The sequence below is a fragment of the Eriocheir sinensis genome, chromosome 38, assembly GCF_024679095.1.
Source record: "Eriocheir sinensis breed Jianghai 21 chromosome 38, ASM2467909v1, whole genome shotgun sequence".
In the NCBI taxonomy this organism is placed as follows: Eukaryota; Metazoa; Arthropoda; class Malacostraca; order Decapoda; family Varunidae; genus Eriocheir; species Eriocheir sinensis.
In genome coordinates, this window is record NC_066546.1 from 11,694,060 (window position 1) to 11,712,988 (window position 18,929).

Genomic DNA, 18,929 nt, shown 5'->3' on the forward strand with positions numbered 1-18,929 from the left:
ACGGGCCCTTAGGCCTTTAGGCGCAGTCGGTCTGTCGACGAGGGCGGGCGTGCCACTGTTGTTTTGGTGGGACATAAACCGAGGTCCACGTGCTCACCACGCACGTACGTTAACCACTCGGCCACCGCCTCCAAACTTAATCTATCAATCAGTTCATCAGATAATATATCTCTTCTATAATTTATATGTGCGCCGCTCCTCTCAACAGCCTCGCCGAGGAGTGGGAAGAAGTAAAACAACTGACGAGGATGAAAGCGGCGCCGCGCTTGGCTCATGACGCCGAACTCTGCATACCAACAACAAAATTTAAGCAGAATATACAGAAAAAGTCACAAACTGTTGGCCAACTATTTATTAACTTTGGTAAAAAATTATTTTATATACATACAATGGTTAGTTGTACAGAATATACATGATGGCAGTTCGGAAGGTGAACTGGCTGGGTGGCGGGGATATGGGCAAGCCACGTCAAGCCCGCAACCTACATATTCTGACGCAAAAAGTGGGACCGGTTCTCTCCCACATTACGGAGAAGAATTATCCCGATGCTTCGTACCCCGAGTGGTCGCTTCACACGGCAGTACAGAGTCAGCCTGACATCCGGGGCCGCAATGCGCAGTTCATAATTATCTCATCCATCCCTTTCATTTATTTAGAGGCAGCAGGTAAATGCAAGTCTGCAACTCACAGACACCATGTTTTTATGGTTTTCGAATACAGCACCCAGCTTCGGTGGTGGTCCACTGACATGTGCGCAGCAATGTGTGGGGTGAGAACGCCTTTTACGACGTGTTATTTTTGCCCTGTCGCGGCCTCGCCTCTCATTTAACTTCGGACTTTTGAGACATAATATGTCTGGTTGCGGCTCTGGTGTTTTTATCCTGTGTGTGTGTGTGTGTGTGTGTGTGTGTGTGTGTGTGTGTGTGTGTGTACTGGGGCCACGGTGTTGGTGGCTTTGCCAAGCGAGTGTAAGGGTTGGACTCTACACAGAAACCAACTACGCCGAGACTGCGCTAATTCGTGTGGGAAAGAAACAATCATCGCAACTATTGCTTCACGGATAACAAGAAACGCAATAGGAAAACTAAGATTACATTTAGAATTTTATGATAAAAGGATCAATTATGAAAATATTTGTGCAAACTTGTATGTATTATTGAAAACAAAAACAACAACAAAAATAAAATGTGTGAAATTTAATACAGGGAAAAAATGGCTGGGTATGGTAAAGGTGGTCATAAACAGCAGGATAACAAGAAACTTATCAGTACAATTCCATGACAAGTATACCTGGAAATGTCACTGGCTGAACTTCATCGAGTAAAGTCTTGAGGAGTGTCATCATCCTAGTGATTAAAACAAATGACAGAGAAGTCGAAGTCACTGTGTGTCTTCATAGACAAGGGAGCATATTTCAAGGCAGTGCGGCAAGACCCTCTGTGAGTGAGTAGTGTCGATGATAACAGTAAGTTGCCATAACAACGAAATCTCAAGACAGTGCGTCCATCATTATTTTCTACAGCCTTCCAGTCTTCGGGGACGAACTTACGTACTACAGAAGGAAACAGTGACCAAAACACAACGCGAGTGGCAGTGAACGCTGAGAGGACGAGCCCCCACGACGGCCGCCCCCAAGGCACTTGTGATATGTTTTCTTGGCTCAGGAAAGTCAAGTGACCTCTGCGGCGAGATGCGGCGCCGCAGCAGGCAGGAAGCGTGCCGTGACTCATTGAGGCAAGAAATGCCCCCAGTGGCCGGGGATACATGAGACAAGGAGGATGAAGCCTTGCGCGCAGCAGGACAGTGCATCCAGGCAGGGCGAAGTAATTTCCGTATAGGTATGGGGCAGCATCGAGCGGCTCTGAAGACACTTATTGCAGAGGAACTTTTAATTTGTTTAGTGAAGAGCAGCAAAGCATCGTGTGGAGCCTCGGCGGAGGAGCGCCGTCATTCAGGCTGCGTGGGTCGTAGAAGCTTCGGGGGTGCTTACGGCCCCTTGGTATTGCCCTGGGCTGCGACGGCAGATTGGTAGGCAAGCGACGGGTTGCAGTACTCGCAGTGGCCAGGTGGACCCTGCGGGCCGGGAGCTCCCCGCCCGCCCTGGGGACCTGTGAGACCAGGGGGTCCTCGGTCACCTATCCTCCCTTGTACACCCATCCCCGGGGGCCCTGGTGGACCTGTGGAGAAGACAGACACATCAAGGAGTGGCGGTTAGCTGTGTAAGACAATAATTATTGACTCATGCAACCAAGAATTTCATATCCATGAAGCGTCCGTTTCCTTATAATCGTTATTCAGAGCGCCTTCCTTGGAGACACTCCTTAGAGTAAGTGTAAGTGAGGAGCTGCCAAAATATGTTATAAACTATTGGCTATTGTCAGAGGAGCCACTGGAGAAGAAGATAAATTCATCAATAAGCTTTCTGACGTCTCTGTTACTTTGTGACACAGATCACGGACGTCAACTTTTCACAATACAGTGTCATGAGGCCTCGCCACCACCTACCTGGCTCTCCCGCCGGTCCCACCTTGCCGTCCCTGCCCTCGCCCATCTGGCCGCGGTCACCCTTGTGGCCTCGGGGCCCTCGCTCACCCGCCGGCCCTGAGGGTCCTGCTGTCCCGGGGAAGCCTGAGTACCCTCGAGGGCCCACCTCTCCGGGGGATCCGGGGACACCTGGGGAGTCAATGTGTGGTGTTAGTGTAGTGCCGGACTGACTGTGTTATCTTGTTGGCGGTCAGTTTGTTTGCCTCCTAACAGCAAATGTATTTCAAACTACAAGGCAATACCGGGCTATATATTTCCATGACTGCGACAGGAGACCTCCAGGATGGAAGGAAGAAGCAGCACACTTATAGACCAAGCGACAACGGGCGTAGCAGCAGCAGGATCTTCGGCGCGAGGATAGGCCGCGGGGCGCTGGATCGGTCTGGGTTAGTTGGGGTTAGATATGCTTGCCTCACACACATTCAGAATGTTTTGATGAAATAGGGATTGAGTTGAATAGCATTGGAAGTATTTTATACAGATAGCGTTTGGTGCAGGATAGGCATTGCATTAACACCAAGTGAGTTAGTGTTGGAAGCAATTTGAAACAGCTGTAGATCAGATAATTGGTGATACTTTATAACAAACTTGATGAGTGTGGGTACCTGGCTCCCCGGGATTTCCAGGGGGCCCGGGGCGCCCTATGCGGCCTCGTCCGGGCTGGCCTGGCGGACCCTGCAGCCCTGCAGTCAGTTCCTCAAGACGGTCTGTGGGGAGGTAAGCGTCAGCAGCCTCTGTTGTCACTTAACAGAGTGGGCTGGAGGGTTGCGGGGGAGAAAACTGGGGCGATGGAAATGGCGAGAGGATGGATTAGAAGATGAAGTTTGGCGTGGTCCGCGTGGCGACTCCCCCCTGCAGCAGAGCGATCGTTTGGGCACTTCCTGGAGGCTCGGGAAGTTCCGAGAGTGAGCAGAAAAGGATGGAAAAAAACGGGAAATGGTATTGCTTTAGCATTGCAGCCTGCCAAAGAAAGAAAGGAGAAAGAGAAATGAGGGGCAGAAAAGCCGAGTAGGCCCTTCAGAGCCGTGCTGTTCAAACCTGCAGGACCCATCTCCCCTGGTTCGCCTGGAGGACCTCGCTGCCCCTGTCCCGGGAGTCCTCGGGGTCCACGCAAGGTCTGGGCGATCTCAGCCAAGTTATCTGTGAGTGAGACACGTGAGTACCGCTCCGGGCAACACCTTCGACCTCGGAAACACGAGGCGACAAAATCCCTTAATAAAGGAGGAAGATTAAGTTTTCCAAATGCGTTTTTTCTCAAGAATTGAATCCAGAAACGTCTGGCAATTCAGTCAAAGAGGGTCGCCACTTAGCCAGTCTGCTAGATGGCTTAAGGTTACAGTCCAGTCATTAATTCGCTTGCAAGTTGCTTGTGCTTCCTGCGGAGGACTAACGAAGAGACACAGCTACTGCTTATTCTATTGACTTGGTGAAGGATTATTACTTACCTGTTGTTTCTGACTCTGTAACTTGTTTCCATTTCCAACACTAGAAGATTCCTTAAAGAGACGAAAGCTACATCTCTCTCCCTTTATTAAACAAATCTTAAGTACGGAAAAAGCATTCGATGCTCCTGACATTCCCATTTCAGCTTTTTCTATACAATGTGAAATTAATTAATCACAAATGAATAGACACACAGATTCTAAACAGTCAGCTCTTGAGGAACCACCACTGAGGCGTTTCTCTTATAGGTTCTGAAAGGCACAAAGCTTACCTCGGAGGACAGAAGCGCAGATCCCTCGAAGTTGTTCCTCAGTGTACTCGCGGCCCTGGACAAGCGTCAAAGAGGTTAAGCAAGGATATGTATAAGGAGGCGGTGAGGTTATGCTACTCCACGTGAGGTTATCTAGGTGTGGAGTCTTGCATGTGAAAAGATGAGGAAGAAGGAGGTGAAGGAGGAGGAGAAGAAGGAAAATAAGAAAAGAAGAAGCAAAAGAAAATAATAGAAGAAGAAAAGAAGGAAAAAAAGGAAAAGAAAAAAATAGAAGACAACGACGAAGAACAGTGAAAAATAATTGCAAAAAGTGGTGACTTCTTCAACATGCGACACAGTCATCCACTGCAGCATTATTACTATTTTCTTTCATTACTATTTTCTCAAGCAGGCTAATGAGTGTCGAACCTTTCAGTCGTAGAATTGCAAGGATAACTACTATCACACCCAACTACCCTCTACTACCCTGTGTCCCTGGCCCTGGGTACTCACGGGTCTGCCAGGCAAGCCCTCGTTCCCCGGTGCGCCTCGCTGGCCAGGCGATCCCGGAAGACCCGACGGCCCTGCTGGTCCAGACATGCCGGGGTGGCCCTGCTTGCCGGGGGGGCCGCGATCCCCATCCGCACCTCGCTCACCAGGCTTACGGGGGGAGGGTAGATTTAAATTTTGCGTGTGTGTGAGATGATTAAAAAAAATTGCATTCCATTCATTGCAGCATGTTATTGTAAAATCTCTCTCTCTCTCTCTCTCTCTCTTCTCGCCACGTCACCCACCAGTCCTCTCTCCCCCTGGGGCCCAGCAATGCCCGGTATCCCGTATGCCCGTTCACCGGCGATCGCCATCACCGGGGCCGACGACGAGTCACCTGGAGGTCCCGGGGGTCCGGGGGGTCCTGGGGGCCCGGGCTTTCCGACGAACCCAGGAATACCCGGAGGCCCAGACTGTCCCATGGGCCCAGATGGTCCCTGGAATATATCAACAAGGGGTTGTTGTTAATGTTGTGTCTGGTTGTCAGTGTTTCGTGCGTCGTGGTCGTCAGCACAGGACTGTGGCTCCCGAAGGTGTGGCTGCGAGGGGCACACGTTCCTCAGGACTTACCGCGGGTCCTGGCAGTCCTCGGGGTCCGATAGGTCCTTGCTGTCCCGGTTTGCCGTTATTCCCATCGCGGCCAGATCGTCCAGCAGGGCCTTGTGGCCCTGCGAGGCCCCTGGCGCCTGGTGGCCCTATGGACCCCACGTCTCCTCGCTCTCCGCGCTTCCCTGCTTCTCCCTGCGGATGGAACACCATTAGACACACACACACACACACACACACACACACACACACACACACACACACACACTATATAGCTACCTTCAGGCCCGGCAGGCCAGGGTGACCCTTGGGTCCAATAAGTCCGAGCTGTCCAGGGTTGCCCGGGGCTCCCTGCAATCCGGGGGGTCCAGGTGGCCCCGAGGGACCCTCCTCCCCCCTGCTTCCTTGGGGCCCCTGAGGTCCCTGAGGTCCGGGCTGGCCAGGCGGGGAGGGCTCACCGGGGAAGCCTGCCTCTCCTCGGGCACCGGCGTCACCTTTGATTCCCTGAGGCCCCGGGGGACCCATGGGGCCCTCTGGTCCCTGTCATGGAAGAAAAAGTCTCCAGGAGCCGCTGGCACATGCTACCCACCAATGGCTGGTGAGGTCTGGTGGGACCTGGTGAGGTCTCTATTTCTGTGACACACAAGAACATTTTCTAATAAACATATTTGTTCCTTACCGGAAGACCGACAACGCCGGGCTTGCCGATGAGTCCCGTGATGCCCGGCAGCCCTGCCTCGCCCTTCTCTCCCTTTGCGCCCACCGTCCCGGTCCGTCCAGATTGACCCTTGGCCCCGTCGTTGCCTGGTACGCCCTCGCTGCCTCTATCACCTGAAACAACAATTCGACGTAATACACGAGTCCTCCAGTATGGTTGGCACGAATTCCTCTCTGAGATTGACTAACCTTTGTCGCCTCGGGGTCCCGGGGGTCCCTCGGGGCCAGGAGAGCCAATGGGTCCCACGACGCCTGGCTCGCCAGGGGGGCCGACGGGACCGTAGGGACCAGGTGGGCCAGGGGGTCCCGGGACGGTCTCTCCGTTAGTTTCTCCGCCGGGTCTGCCAGGTGGCCCAGCCGGTCCCTGGAGGATAGCAACACTGAGGTGCCTTCATGGCTACAGAGTCAACACTCCCCTCCAGTACATTTACAAGCAACAGACCAACAAGCCAACATACCAGGGGGAGGCACTCACCGTCTCCCCAGGGAAGCCTCGCGGCCCCGTCAGGCCTGGTGTCCCCGAGTCGCCTTTTTCTCCGCGCAGCCCCCGGCGTCCAGTGTTTCCTCGCTCGCCTTGTGCACCTGTCGGAAAGATTACCGTCAGTTCCAGACACAAGCTGAGTCTTGGCTAAGTCATTGCCGCCTGGCACTGGAGAAATTTGTTTACCTTTGTCTCCTTTGGAGCCTGGCTGCCCCGGCACCCCGTCCAACCCGTCTAAACCCTGCAACCCCGGCGGCCCTGGTGGTCCCTGCTCTCCCGTTGGTCCGGAGACCAGCACTGCATCGCCAGGCACACCTTTTGGCCCAGGATCTCCCCGCGGGCCAGAGGGACCAAGAGGGCCTGGAAGACCCCGCTCTCCATTGTTTCCTTTCGGGCCGACGGGTCCCTTTGACGGGGCATGGAGAGGGAGAATTAGTGGTGAAGGTTACCGGGGCGGGTATTTTGTCTTGTCCCGCCCCGCCTCGCCCTCCGGCCACGCCACCACTGACAATAAGGTCAAAAGGCCCAAGACATACACACAGGAGCCTTGGGTGGCTCAGACTCAACATACTCACCAGCGCTCCTGTGAGTCCAGTGGGTCCTGGAGGTCCCGATGGTCCAATCTGCCCCTGAGGCCCTGGTTCGCCCTGACGCCCCGGTGGTCCTCGCGGCCCCACGGCGCCCTGCGGAGGTACGCCTCGTCAGATAATCACTGGAACTGAGCAACAGGACTCTTCAGACTTTTTCTCATTGTATGTCACATAAATTACTTTTACTGAGCCGTAGGTACAAATGTTGAAAAGTATCAAGACTCACCTTTCACAGTGTAAGACTCATTCAAGAAAAAAGATGACAAGTAAATCTTGAGAGAGTCGTTAATAAATAATGAATATAATTTCTACATGCAGTTAAGAGGAGAGCAAATTATACAATGATTTTTTTTATTATTAATTAAGACTGTGTGTGTGTGTGTGTGTGTGTGTGTGTTGTTTGGCCATAGGTGTGCTGGCGTGCCAAGCGTCCAAGACAAGCGGCGGCGTGGTGCGCCGCGCCACCTACTGTAGGTCCCTGTGCGCCGGGCAGGCCATCGTCGCCGGGGAAGCCGGGCAGACCCAGTTCTCCGGAAGGTCCTGGCGGGCCAGGGGGTCCTCTCCGCCCCCTGCGACCCTGACAAGAGTCACACAGCCTCACAGCATTTGCCACTCACCTTATGGAGGGTTAGAAGACTATGAGCTAGCTAGGTATTACTTAAAGGCTTGACCGCGGCCTCGCTCGTGGAGGTGTGGCGGCCAAGGGTTAGGCCGGGCACGTCAGAGGGCCCGGTGCGCGGCGCCTGGGGGCCGTCGCTGGGCCGGGCCAGGTGAGGGCCAGGTTAGACTCAAGGCCACAGCCTCAACAAAGTAAAACCTACAGGGAATCCGACGTCGCCGCTTTCCCCTTTCTCGCCCGCAATTCCTGGGAGTCCCTGCTGTCCCTGGGCGCCGGGGGGGCCCCTTCGACCGGGCAGCCCGGCCTCGCCCTGCCCCGCCAGACCTAGGACTTAGGCTACAGCCTATCGACACTTAACATGGACATAGCTCACTCCCCCACCAGTACACGTCCCTACCCATCTACTGATTACGACCATAAAGTTAGGACTGAACTCAATAACTGTTTAATATATCAAGGGATTGCTGCACTTAAACTACTCATTTATCACTAGTCAGTATATCCAATATGTCAAACAGTAAATATATTTTTATATTCAGTGTCATTTAACCAAGGACAACACGAAGTGTGCCCTCCCCGCCCTGGATGGGGGTCGGGCGCCTCACATCAGTGCCGTTGAAGCCCGGCGGCCCGCGGGGACACACTTCCTCGCACTGCTGCGGCCCGATCTGCTCGGAGTCCACGCGTCGCACCTGGCGCATGGAAGGCAACGAGATTATACGAAAGGAAAAGATAAAAAAGTACCGTACAACACGTCAAGTGTACTGAATCCTCGGAAACACACGGAGAGGAGGCTATGATCCAGTGTGAGTTAAATATCCTTTTGTTTGTTGGTTGGAGGAGACGGATTGTTTTCAAGAAGCACCGTATTGCAGTTTAATGTTTGCTAGTTCCAGGAGGCAGAACAAGACTTATAAAGCCTTGTCGTGCCTCCTGTTTCTGCAGAACAGAGTGTGTGGACAGGAGCTCACCGGCGGCAGCTCGTCACAGGTCTCCCGCTCCGGGCTGGACGGGTCGCAGCTCATCACCATCCACTGGAGCTCGATCTGGCGGCGGGAGAGTCACATTAGTCCCTTGGTCGCTGGTGCTGGTGCTGAGGGTAATGCTGTTGGTGATACTAATGCTGGTGCTGATGCTGAGGGTGATATTAATGCTGGTGCTAGTGCTGAGGGTAATGCTGGTGCTGACTCCTCGACTATTATGTTAGCTGCTGCTGCTGATGGTGTTGCTATTGGTGGTGTTGATGCCTCGACTTAGAAGGAGAATAAAAAAGTGTTCGTCTAAAAAAGCAATGTATTCTTTTAGTGTTTAGAATGGAACGACCAAGGTTGTAATGACGTCTCTATGAAGGATGTGATATTTGATTAAAGTGGTGAATGAGAATAGCAGGAAGAAAATATTCGATTAAAGTGGGAAAGGAGGCGTAAAATATTTGATTTAAGTGATACATGAAATAAAGAGGAAGAACATAATAGATTAAGATACTGAGAGATAAAGAAAGAGGTGGAAGAAAAGATTTGACTGGAGTGGTAAATGAAGGAACCATGAAGATAATATTTGATTGAAGTGATTAATGAAAGAACCAGGTGCAAAATATTTGATTGAAGTGGTAGAGGAGAAAAGCAAACGTAAACTATTTGATTGAAGCGTTAAGAAAAAACGGAGGATTAAAGAGAGGAGAAAATAGAGTTTGAGAGAAGGGGAGGGAGAAAATATTTGATTGAAATGTTAAGAAAAAAAGGAAGAGATTATCTGATTAAAGAATTAAATATGAGAAATAGCCGACTAAAGTATTACACGAGAGAAAATGGAGGAAAATATTTGACTGAAAAGTTAAATGAGAGAGATACAGGAAAAAAATATTTGACTGAAAAGTTAAATGAGAGAGATACAGGAAAAAAATATTTGACTGAAAAGTTAAATGAGAGAGATACAGGAAGAAAATATTTGATTGAAAAGTTAAATGAGAGAGATACAGGAAGAAAATATTTGATTGAAATGTTAAATGAGAGAGATACAGGAAGAAAATATTTGATTGAAAAGTTAAATGAGAGAGATACAGGAAGAAAATATTTGATTGAAAAGTTAAATGAGAGAGATACAGGAAGAAAATATTTGATTGAAAAGTTAAATGAGAGAGATACAGGAAGAAAATATTTGATTGAAAAGTTAAATGAGAGAGATACAGGAAGAAAATATTTGATTGAAAAGTTAAATGAGAGAGATACAGGAAGAAAATATTTGATTGAAGAGGCAAAGGAGAAAAGAAAGTAGAAAATGATCAACTAAAATGTTAAATGTGAGTAACAAAAGTAAAATATATGATTGAATTGTTGAACGAGACAAGCTGGAGGCGCACCACTACAAAAAAAAAAAAACATACAACAATAGACATAAAAATGGGTGATATAAATAATAGCAGCTGTACGATTAAGAGATGAAGGGACATAACACAAAGGGACATACAGAAGACGTTGATACTCTACAAAAAATAGGTCAACAAGCTACCCAGGATTTACTCAACAGCTGTACAGATTTATAGCAGTTAATGGGGCATGGCGCAACGGAACCAGAAGCACAGTTATTAATACTTTACAGAAGCTAAATGAACAAGCTATCGGGGACTTACTCACATTGGATTTCCTCCTTTTCCTCTTGAGGGGGAGGGAGAAAAGTCCGGTTAGTCAACACTTGAACCATGCAGGTGAATGCTTGCAAAGACAAAACACTAATTAGTGCCCCGAGGCCAGGTAAGCGGCCAGGTGTGACGGCCACGAAGGGTCATAATGAGTGGCCGAAACTTCCCCTTTTGGCCCTTGCTGAAAGTTAATGGGCCTCTGTTTCATTGTCACGTGAAAAGCATCATTATAAAGGCCATGTAGTTAGGGTTGCTATTTATGATCTATTTATAAACTCAATGCTAAGCTAGAACATAAATGGATTAAGATGTAACCTTTCCCTCTCGCGTTAGACAGCTTGGCCTCCCACTGTCAAGGGATGGAAGTCTATTATTATTATTATTATAAATTATTATTATTATTATTATTATTATTATTATTATTATTATTATTATTATTATTATTATTATTATTATTATTATTATTATTATTATTATTATTATTATTATTATTATTATTATTATTATTATTATTATTATTATTATTATTATTATTATTAACTTATTGTACATAATACTGTTTTTTATTTAATGTTTTTAAGGTTAAAAAAATGTAGCTGCAAAAAAAAAAAAAAAGAAACTCAGGTTATTTGTTAGACTAAAAACATACACAAAAATCTGTCTTGATGGGTGTTCCAAGAGAAAAGGAAATTACAAAAAGCTGTCAACAAAATAACAATAAAAGCTGCAACTTGTGAGTCATCCGCTAACGAATGCCACCCAGCGCCTGCAGCACAAGAGGTCAGGATGCGCCAAGGTGGCGTTGGGTCGTGCTCCTCCTCACGCGGCATTCGTTGTGTGTCTAGGAAACTTTGGATACTTAGATTCCTGGACTGAGACGGAAGGGGGCAGTTTCTTAAAGTACAAAGGAGAAGACTCTTGGTTCCAGTTAGAAAGCGCCAATGTGCTTATGTAAAGGACGCCATTGTATCTATGTAGAGGGCGCCACTGTACCAGCGGTGCCAGATTGCCGTTACCGAACATGGTATTACCCAGTTACTGACCCATAACTATGTAAATAAAGATCACCAGGAATTAAATTTTGTAGCAATAACTATAAATAAATATCGTTGTCTGCGTAGGGGTGATAGTTTGCGGTTAAAAATCGCATAAATCGTCAAACAGAATCTCCTAAGTGCGACAGTCTGGCAACGCTGCACTGTCCCTGTATAGAGGATGCCACTGCTCGGTTCTTCTGTTTGGAGCTGGTGAGTCAGGTCGGTATTCTTAGACGCTTCCGCCTCTCACATTAACTATTTCCAAAGGCCAAAAGATCAGTCGGGTTATCATGAGTGTTTTTTGGGGGGGTTCATGGTACAGATGAAGGGTGAAACTTCTACCAGGGTCATTAAGATACCCCTGGAAATGCCCAAAACTCCTTCGAAAACAGTGTCAAATACGTGTACTTGGGCGCCGAAATATTTAAAAGTATGCTTCTTAATACCCTAAGTGCGGTGCTGCCTTCTACATATGGGATTTGAAAGTCATACATCGCTTATGAAGTACTGGGATGCTGCAGCTAGATAGGACTAACTTCAGTAACATTAGGACGTCTTTTCTTTATGCGTCTAAGGAGGAAAGGTGTAACTCTGGGCCTGAATTGGAAAGGGGTAATATAAATTCTAAATCCAGTGTTTATACATGCCAAAGGTAATGTAAATCTGGCATATCGATGAGTGAATGTAAATAAGAAAGTGTAAATCTAATACTGCGTTCAATAAGAGGGAGCATAAATGTAACCTGACATTTGTAAAGACAGACAGTAAGAGTGATTTCCTAAGCCATGGTAGTTTTGAGATGGTACATGTTCGCGTGTCTTCCGCGGTAACATACTGGGACGGTTCTTGCAGATCCTTGCTGCTTGGCGATGTAGATGTTGCCGTTCACGTCTATGGGTCCGTGGGGGTCGATGTTGACTTGAGTGGTCCTCTCGCAGTCCAAGTGGAGAGTTACGCGATCCCGGAAGACCCCGAAGTGTAGCTTGTGCCATCTCTCGTTGAAGGCTTCCTGCGGCGGAGTAACAGTGTGAGTAGAAGGAAAAGAAGACGAGAAGACAGACAGGAAGGACAGACGGGAAGATAGGTGGGGAATGGATGATGAAAAGGATCGATGAAAAAGGGAAAACAACTGGTGGGGTTCCTTTTCCTATACTATTTCGGATGGGTGATGAAGAGAATGGAAAAGGAACAGTAACTGGTGCGGGTGGTCCTTTTTCATACTGTTTCGGGTGTTTTGTTGGAAAAGAAAGACAAGAAAAAAGGAGAGAGAGAAATATAGAGATGGAAGGAGAAAAAGAAAGGACAGACTGATGAGGATAAGTTGAGGTTCTCTCTTTTTCTCTCTCAAAACACAGAAACACACACCTCCGTCTGATTGAAACGGAGCGTCCTGAGGGAGCCGTCATAGGAGAGGATGGAGAGCTCGACGTGCTTCTGGATGGGGTTGAGCGTGACGGCGAACTGAGGCCTTTCGCGGATGTCGTTGATCCTGATGATGTCCCAAGGGTTGCGCGGAGGCCGGCGGGAGCGGTAGGTGCAGATCAGCGAGAACTCCTGCGGCAACCCTTGTGGAAAGATGTCCCTGCAAGGATATGAAGGACATAACGCATCTTAACGTGCCATGCTTGTATTTTTCGAGCGAGCAACACATCAGTTCCTCGCTGGCTACCGTGAACTCGCTCTGCCCCGGCTACCCAAAGACAGAAGCACGAACAGGAAGGTGAGAAAAAGAGAGAAAAACAGCTCGGGGAAGTTGAGGACTCTGCGCTCCTCATCCAGACAGACCAGACCTTATCCCAGCCAATTGCTAAGTAACTCAAAACGCAAACAAACCCACTCAAGAAATAACCACATGAATATGATACTGAATAGAGTGAAGCACGGAAACCAAACCAGTAAAACAAACAAGACATCTAATATCAACCTGGTGGCAATCTGCAGGTTAGCATCAGCCTTGAGACGGTAGGCGGTCTGCATGCGGTTGGACCCACGGACTCGCTTCACACCCGTATAGTTCTGCTCCAAGACGTCGAGTTGGAATTGCCGGATGAAGTCGAAGGCCTGCAGGTCGTCCTCCCCTGGCTGGTAGTCCGCGCAGGGGCCGACTAGCTCATCGTAGTACTCTGGGAAGGGTGGAAGGGTGAATAGAAGTGATAGTGATAATCTTTCCATAGCGTTCAGTAAGGGAGAGTAGGAAGAAAAGTCGCATGAGTAAAAATGGTATCAATATTATCATTATTATTATTATTATTATTATTATTATTATTATTATTATTATTATGGCCTTATTATGACTTTGTGGGTGAAATTTGACCATCCGATTTGAAAGAGAGAGAGAGAGAGAGAGAGAGAGAGAGAGAGAGAGAGAGAGAGAGAGAGAGAGAGAGAGAGAGAGAGAGAGAGAGAGAGAGAGAGAGAGAGAGAGAGAGAGAGAGAGAGAGAGAGAGAGAGAGAGAGAGAGAGAGAGAGAGAGAGTGTCATCCGAGCAGAGTAATACAAGTTAATCACGTTATAATTAAAGGAGAAAAAATACACACAAAAAAATGCCATATTGTCGCTGTCAGTCTTCATTATGTGTGTTATTAGTGGTGATGGTGGTGTTATTATTATTATTATTATTATTATTATTATTATTATTATTATTATTATTATTATTATTATTATTACTATTATATTTGTGTACATTAGCATATTTCGTCTGGCAGGCTTTTTTTTCCTTGATCTGCCTCCCTCGCTGTATAAAACGGATAACACAGAAGGATAGAAGAAGCAGAAGCCCAACAGTACTGCGGCCTTATGCTCAAGTGCCCCGAGTGACGTCATGGGTGAGAGGGCGAGAGAGAGAGAGAGAAAAAAAAAAGACAGACAGACTTAAGAGATGGCGAGGGAGAGTGAGTCTAAACCCGCTGCGTGTCTCCCCCCATGGCCACGAAGTTCAAGGCCATAATAATAATAATAATAATAATAATAATAATAATAATAATAATAATAATAATAATAATAATGATGGTGATAATAATAATAGCGTGTGAATGGGGTTTGAGCACCACGTTGTCTTTGTTTATATTTGAGATTGATTGATAGTTTATTGTTGCAAGTAAACAACAAAGGAGAGGGGAGGAGCATGCCATCCCAACCCCCAGGCAGTACAGAGTGTGATTGAAATGAAACAAAAGACTTACGGGCGTGTGTAGGGCTCGGCAGCACCACCAGCACCACCGCCACCACCGCCACCACCAGCGCCATCACCCTCCACCACCACCTGCAAGAGAAACGAGAAAATTAAATAGAAAATAACAAAGAACAGACCAACACCATCATCCACCATCTATCATCACCACCACCACCACCACCACACTAACAGCATCACTACCTCACACTCGACTTATAGCATCTTGAGAGCTGTTGAATTGCAAAGAATATCATCAACTTAAGGTAAAGAAAAGATCACATTATAATCCGTCCATCCTTCCGCCCCTATCTCGTATATTCCTCTCTCTCTCCTCCCGCTCCTGTCACATCTCCCTTTGTTCCTCCTTCGCTCCTCTCTCACATCTTCCCTTGACACTCTTCCCGTCCCTCTCAGCCCTACCGCCAGGACCTCCCCCCCATAGCCTCCATGTGGGGTGCTAACGGCGTGAAATTGGTAATAGGCGTGCGGGAGGGGGCTCAGTGACTTGGTTTGCTGCGGGGACGAGTGTGTCAACCTATTCACTCGTGGCTCCCCGTGACTCGTGCCGCGATGTGACGTGTGGAGTTATTTTTAGGCGTTTCGTTCCCTCTGTTATTTTTTTCCTTCGTTTGGTTTTGCTTGCTGTTGAGTGTTTTGACCTCTTCCTCTTTTTTCTATGCGATTTAATAAAGGAAGGATGTTTCGTTTTTTGTACTTTTTTTTTTTAAGCAAGTGAGGCAGCTTAACCCGTTAGCAGCGACGGGCCAAATTTGTGGCTTTACCGTGTAGCAGCGACGGGCCAATTTTTGTCATGATAAAAACCCCCCAAAATAGATGATGCATAAACTGATCACAAATGCGTTGATATTTATTATGGAATGGTGTGTGTGAGTGATGATTTTTTTTTTCATTAATTCACTTAGAGGGGACTTTAATTAAGAAACGTGATCCCCGCAGCTGCCGGGTTAAGGGCGAAAACAACAAGAAAATATCCTCTGGACCAGCAAAGGGATCAGTTTCGGAGGGAGAGGTGTTTTGATGCCTTGTGGAATATTGATAGCTTCTGAGAGGGGGAAAAAGAACTTGCGGAGACGATACAGAACTCATTGACTTTATTATTGTCTGTTTTCTGTTTTGTTTGATAAAGAAAGGATATCTCGTTTTCCATAATTTCTTTTTGTTTTGTTAATCGGTTATTGTCTTCTTATTTTTCATTTATCGATGCGGTATTTAATTGAAATGTGAGAAAAATACTAATGCTATTCTGCGTCTCGGTGACCTCGTACCTGTTCTCTTAAACTTAGAGTGCCATGCGCAAAATTAATTAGACATTTTTTAGTTTGGTTTCTTCTTCGTTAGACTTTTTGTTTTATGAAGAAGGCAAGAACGAGAGATAAAAAAAGAGGATGAGATATAAATTTTGATAGCTTCGTAATCTTAACGTAGGAGAATATTACTGAGTGGAATATTACAGCGTTTAATTGTAATTTTTGAACATTCAGAGAGAGAGAGAGAGAGAGAGAGAGAGAGAGAGAGAGAGAGAGAGAGAGAGAGAGAGAGAGAGAGAGAGAGAGAGAGAGAAAGGGGGGGGGCACCAGTTGACCCTCGTTGTTGATATTAAGAGACCCAGAGGCGAAGGGCTGCAATAACACAGTCGTCAGTCAAGGGAAAAATAACAAAGTCGTCTCTCTCAAGCACCTCCTTCTTCTTCTCCTCCTCCTCCTCCTCCTCCTCCTCCTCCTCGAACTTGTACTTCTCGGTATTTCTCTTTTTTATTCCTCCGTCTCCTCCTTCTCCTTGACATTTCCTCCGCTTGCTCCTCTACTTGACATATTCTACGTTCACACCTCCTTTTCCTTCGCCTTTTCCTCCTTCTCCTCCTCTTCCTTCTACTCTTTCTCCTCTCCTTCCACTCTCTAACCTTTCTCCTCATTCTTCGATAAATTTCCTTCCCTTACTACTTTCCCTCCTTCAAGTCCTTCTCCTAAATATATCGTTGTGCAATTCAATAGCCTCAACATGAATTATCTGGACAAACTCGACACGAATCAGTCAGTTGGACCCGACGACCTATCACCGAGGTTATTGAAAGAAGACAGCAAATACTAGAGATCGTGGCCTTAAACAAGAGGCCATTTCCCCCTATAAGCATGGTCTCAGAAATAAATGTTCCTGCTTAACCTTTTTTCTGGACTTTTTCCATGCTACATATGATAAGTGGAATAATCAAGTCTCTAGCGATTTTGTATATCTAGATTTTTAGTAAGTGTTTGACATTGTTTGACATGGTAACACACGAGCGACTCTGACAAACTACAGTCAGCCGGTATACTTGTAAGAGGCAATCTGACAGTGTGAATAAAAGACTGTCTTAGCGGATTAAAACAACGAGTGGTACTACTTCCGAGTGAATCCCTGTCTGCAAGTTGCCTCCCTGTCATGGAAATATGCTCTGTGGCCAGCTTTTCCGTTTCCATGTTTTCACGAATCTCATCTTCTCAACTTACTTATTTGTTTTAACATCTCCCACATGTATTATTTTTTATATTATATTATCCTTTCCTCCAGCTCTTCTTCAGTATATTTTCCCTCTTGTTTGCTTTGTCCTATCATATTATTTGGACTATGAATACCACACCCTTCCCGTGCTTGTCTCGCTGCGGCGCTCCTACACGTGTTGAGAGATTTTCCTCATAATTCCCTTCCTCCACCAGTAGGCTCTACACCACTGAGAATGAGTTTGAGATACAACATATATAGATAAACTTCAGCAACAACAACACCACCACCACCACCAACAACAACAACAAGGAGGGACAAGAACGAGTGTCTGAAGGAGGAGCATGAGGTTACGTTACTTCTCCTCCTTCTCCTCCTCCAACTCTCCCGCAAGGCCCTACACCCACGCCTACTTAGTCTGTCTGGGCACACACACACACACACACACACACACACAGCTGGTGGGGTGTTGGGTGTATCGGGCTGTGTGTGTGTGTGTGTGTGTGTGTGTGTGTGTGTGTGTGTGTGTGTGGCTAGGGGGGGGTGGGCTTGTCTGTGTCCCTGTGTCAATAAGCAAATTCCAAGAGAGTCTCCCCTCTTGACGATGTATACAGAGAGAGAAAATGGGTCACGAGTGGCGAGAGTCTTTGTGGTTTAACGCCTTTGTAATTTTTTTTTTCATACTTCTTTTGGATTTTTTTTTATCTCTGCCATGATACTGCTGTTTTTTTCTTTTATCTCTCTTCCCATTTAGCTTCTCTTCCCTTTCTTTCGTTCTCTTTCTTTCGTTTTTATTTATATTTTGTTTGTCTATGTTTTTTTTGTCATTTTCTGTCATACGTAAGAGACAGATGCTTAAGGGTGCGTGGGTTGTGTATTTACATTTCTCTGTTCCTCCCCCTCCCCCCCCCCCCCCTCTCTCTCTCTCTCTCTCTCTCTCTCTCTCTCTCTCTCTCTCTCTCTCTCTGGGCTTTATAAGAAGAGGGTGTTTTTCCCTTCACTGTTGAGCATTGTTGAAAGAACGCAAGGTCAATGGTGTGCCTCTCGCATTCCTACAAATTCCTTCTCTCTCTCTCTCTCTCTCTCTCTCTCTCTCTCTCTCTCTCTCTCTCTCTCTGAATTCTCTTTTCGCCCTTTTTAAACACTTCTTTTTATATTTTAGTGTCTTCTTTCATCTCTATGTACTCCTCTTTTTATTTTATGGTATCTTTCTTTCTCTTTCTTTCTCTTTCTCTTTCTCTTTCTTTCTTTCTTTTCTTTCCTTCTTTCTTTTTCTTTCTTTCCCTTTATCTGTTTATCTCTGCATGGTTAACTTCCTTACCCTTTAAACACACACACACACACACACACACACACACACACACACACTCTATACACACGCCACCACCTGCTCCATGTAAAAAAAAAAAAAAAAACTAATAATGTCGCAAAAAAGCCAAACAGACAGTGTGGGCATCGAGACATTGGGAGGTGGGCGGACTCGTCTCACCTCCTTATCCGACGCCCCCACCTCACCCTTGCCCATGTCCACTCTTAAGCCCTAATTCATAAACCCTTCAGCACCCAAGGACACACATTTGACAAGACTTTCGTAGGAGTTTTCGGCATTTCGTAGGAGTTTTCGGCATTTCGTGGGAGTTTTTGGCATTTCGTAGGAGTTTTTGGCATTTCGTGGGAGTTTTTGGCATTTCGTAGGAGTTTTCAGCATTTCGTAGGAGTTTTTGGCATTTCGTAGGAGTTTTCGGCATTTCGTGGGAGTTTTTGGCATTTCGTAGGAGTTTTTGGCATTTCGTGGGAGTTTTTGGCATTTCGTAGGAGTTTTTGGCATTTCGTAGGAGTTTTCG

The 18,929-nt window shown here is 46.9% G+C and overlaps 1 protein-coding gene across 5 annotated transcripts in view; it reads right to left on the reverse strand.

The window, feature by feature from the left end:
• Positions 1-336: 336 nt before the first annotated feature.
• LOC127008658 (collagen alpha-1(I) chain-like) overlaps positions 337-18,929 on the reverse strand; it is a 28,565-nt gene continuing 9,972 nt past the window's right edge. The window contains exons 2-22 of one of the 5 annotated variants that reach the window (XM_050880959.1): positions 14,597-14,676; positions 13,339-13,537; positions 12,780-12,996; positions 12,250-12,423; positions 10,373-10,393; positions 8,711-8,785; positions 8,345-8,431; positions 7,590-7,697; positions 7,106-7,213; positions 6,717-6,936; positions 6,525-6,631; positions 6,239-6,413; positions 6,012-6,163; positions 5,612-5,872; positions 5,357-5,527; positions 5,032-5,223; positions 4,751-4,897; positions 4,259-4,313; positions 3,150-3,251; positions 2,506-2,673; positions 337-2,177 (exon numbers count right to left, since the gene is read on the reverse strand). In XM_050880959.1, the coding sequence (XP_050736916.1) occupies positions 1,987-2,177; positions 2,506-2,673; positions 3,150-3,251; positions 4,259-4,313; positions 4,751-4,897; positions 5,032-5,223; positions 5,357-5,527; positions 5,612-5,872; positions 6,012-6,163; positions 6,239-6,413; positions 6,525-6,631; positions 6,717-6,936; positions 7,106-7,213; positions 7,590-7,697; positions 8,345-8,431; positions 8,711-8,785; positions 10,373-10,393; positions 12,250-12,423; positions 12,780-12,996; positions 13,339-13,537; positions 14,597-14,676 (3,010 nt within the window). In that variant the 3' untranslated portion in view covers positions 337-1,986. Of the gene's footprint in view, positions 2,178-2,505; positions 2,674-3,149; positions 3,252-3,582; positions 3,685-4,258; positions 4,314-4,750; positions 4,898-5,031; positions 5,224-5,356; positions 5,528-5,611; positions 5,873-6,011; positions 6,164-6,238; positions 6,414-6,524; positions 6,632-6,716; positions 6,937-7,105; positions 7,214-7,589; positions 7,698-7,941; positions 8,050-8,344; positions 8,432-8,710; positions 8,786-10,372; positions 10,394-12,249; positions 12,424-12,779; positions 12,997-13,338; positions 13,538-14,596; positions 14,677-18,929 lie in introns of all 5 variants that reach the window. The other 4 variants (XM_050880958.1, XM_050880957.1, XM_050880960.1 and 1 more) reach the window with 4 other exon arrangements.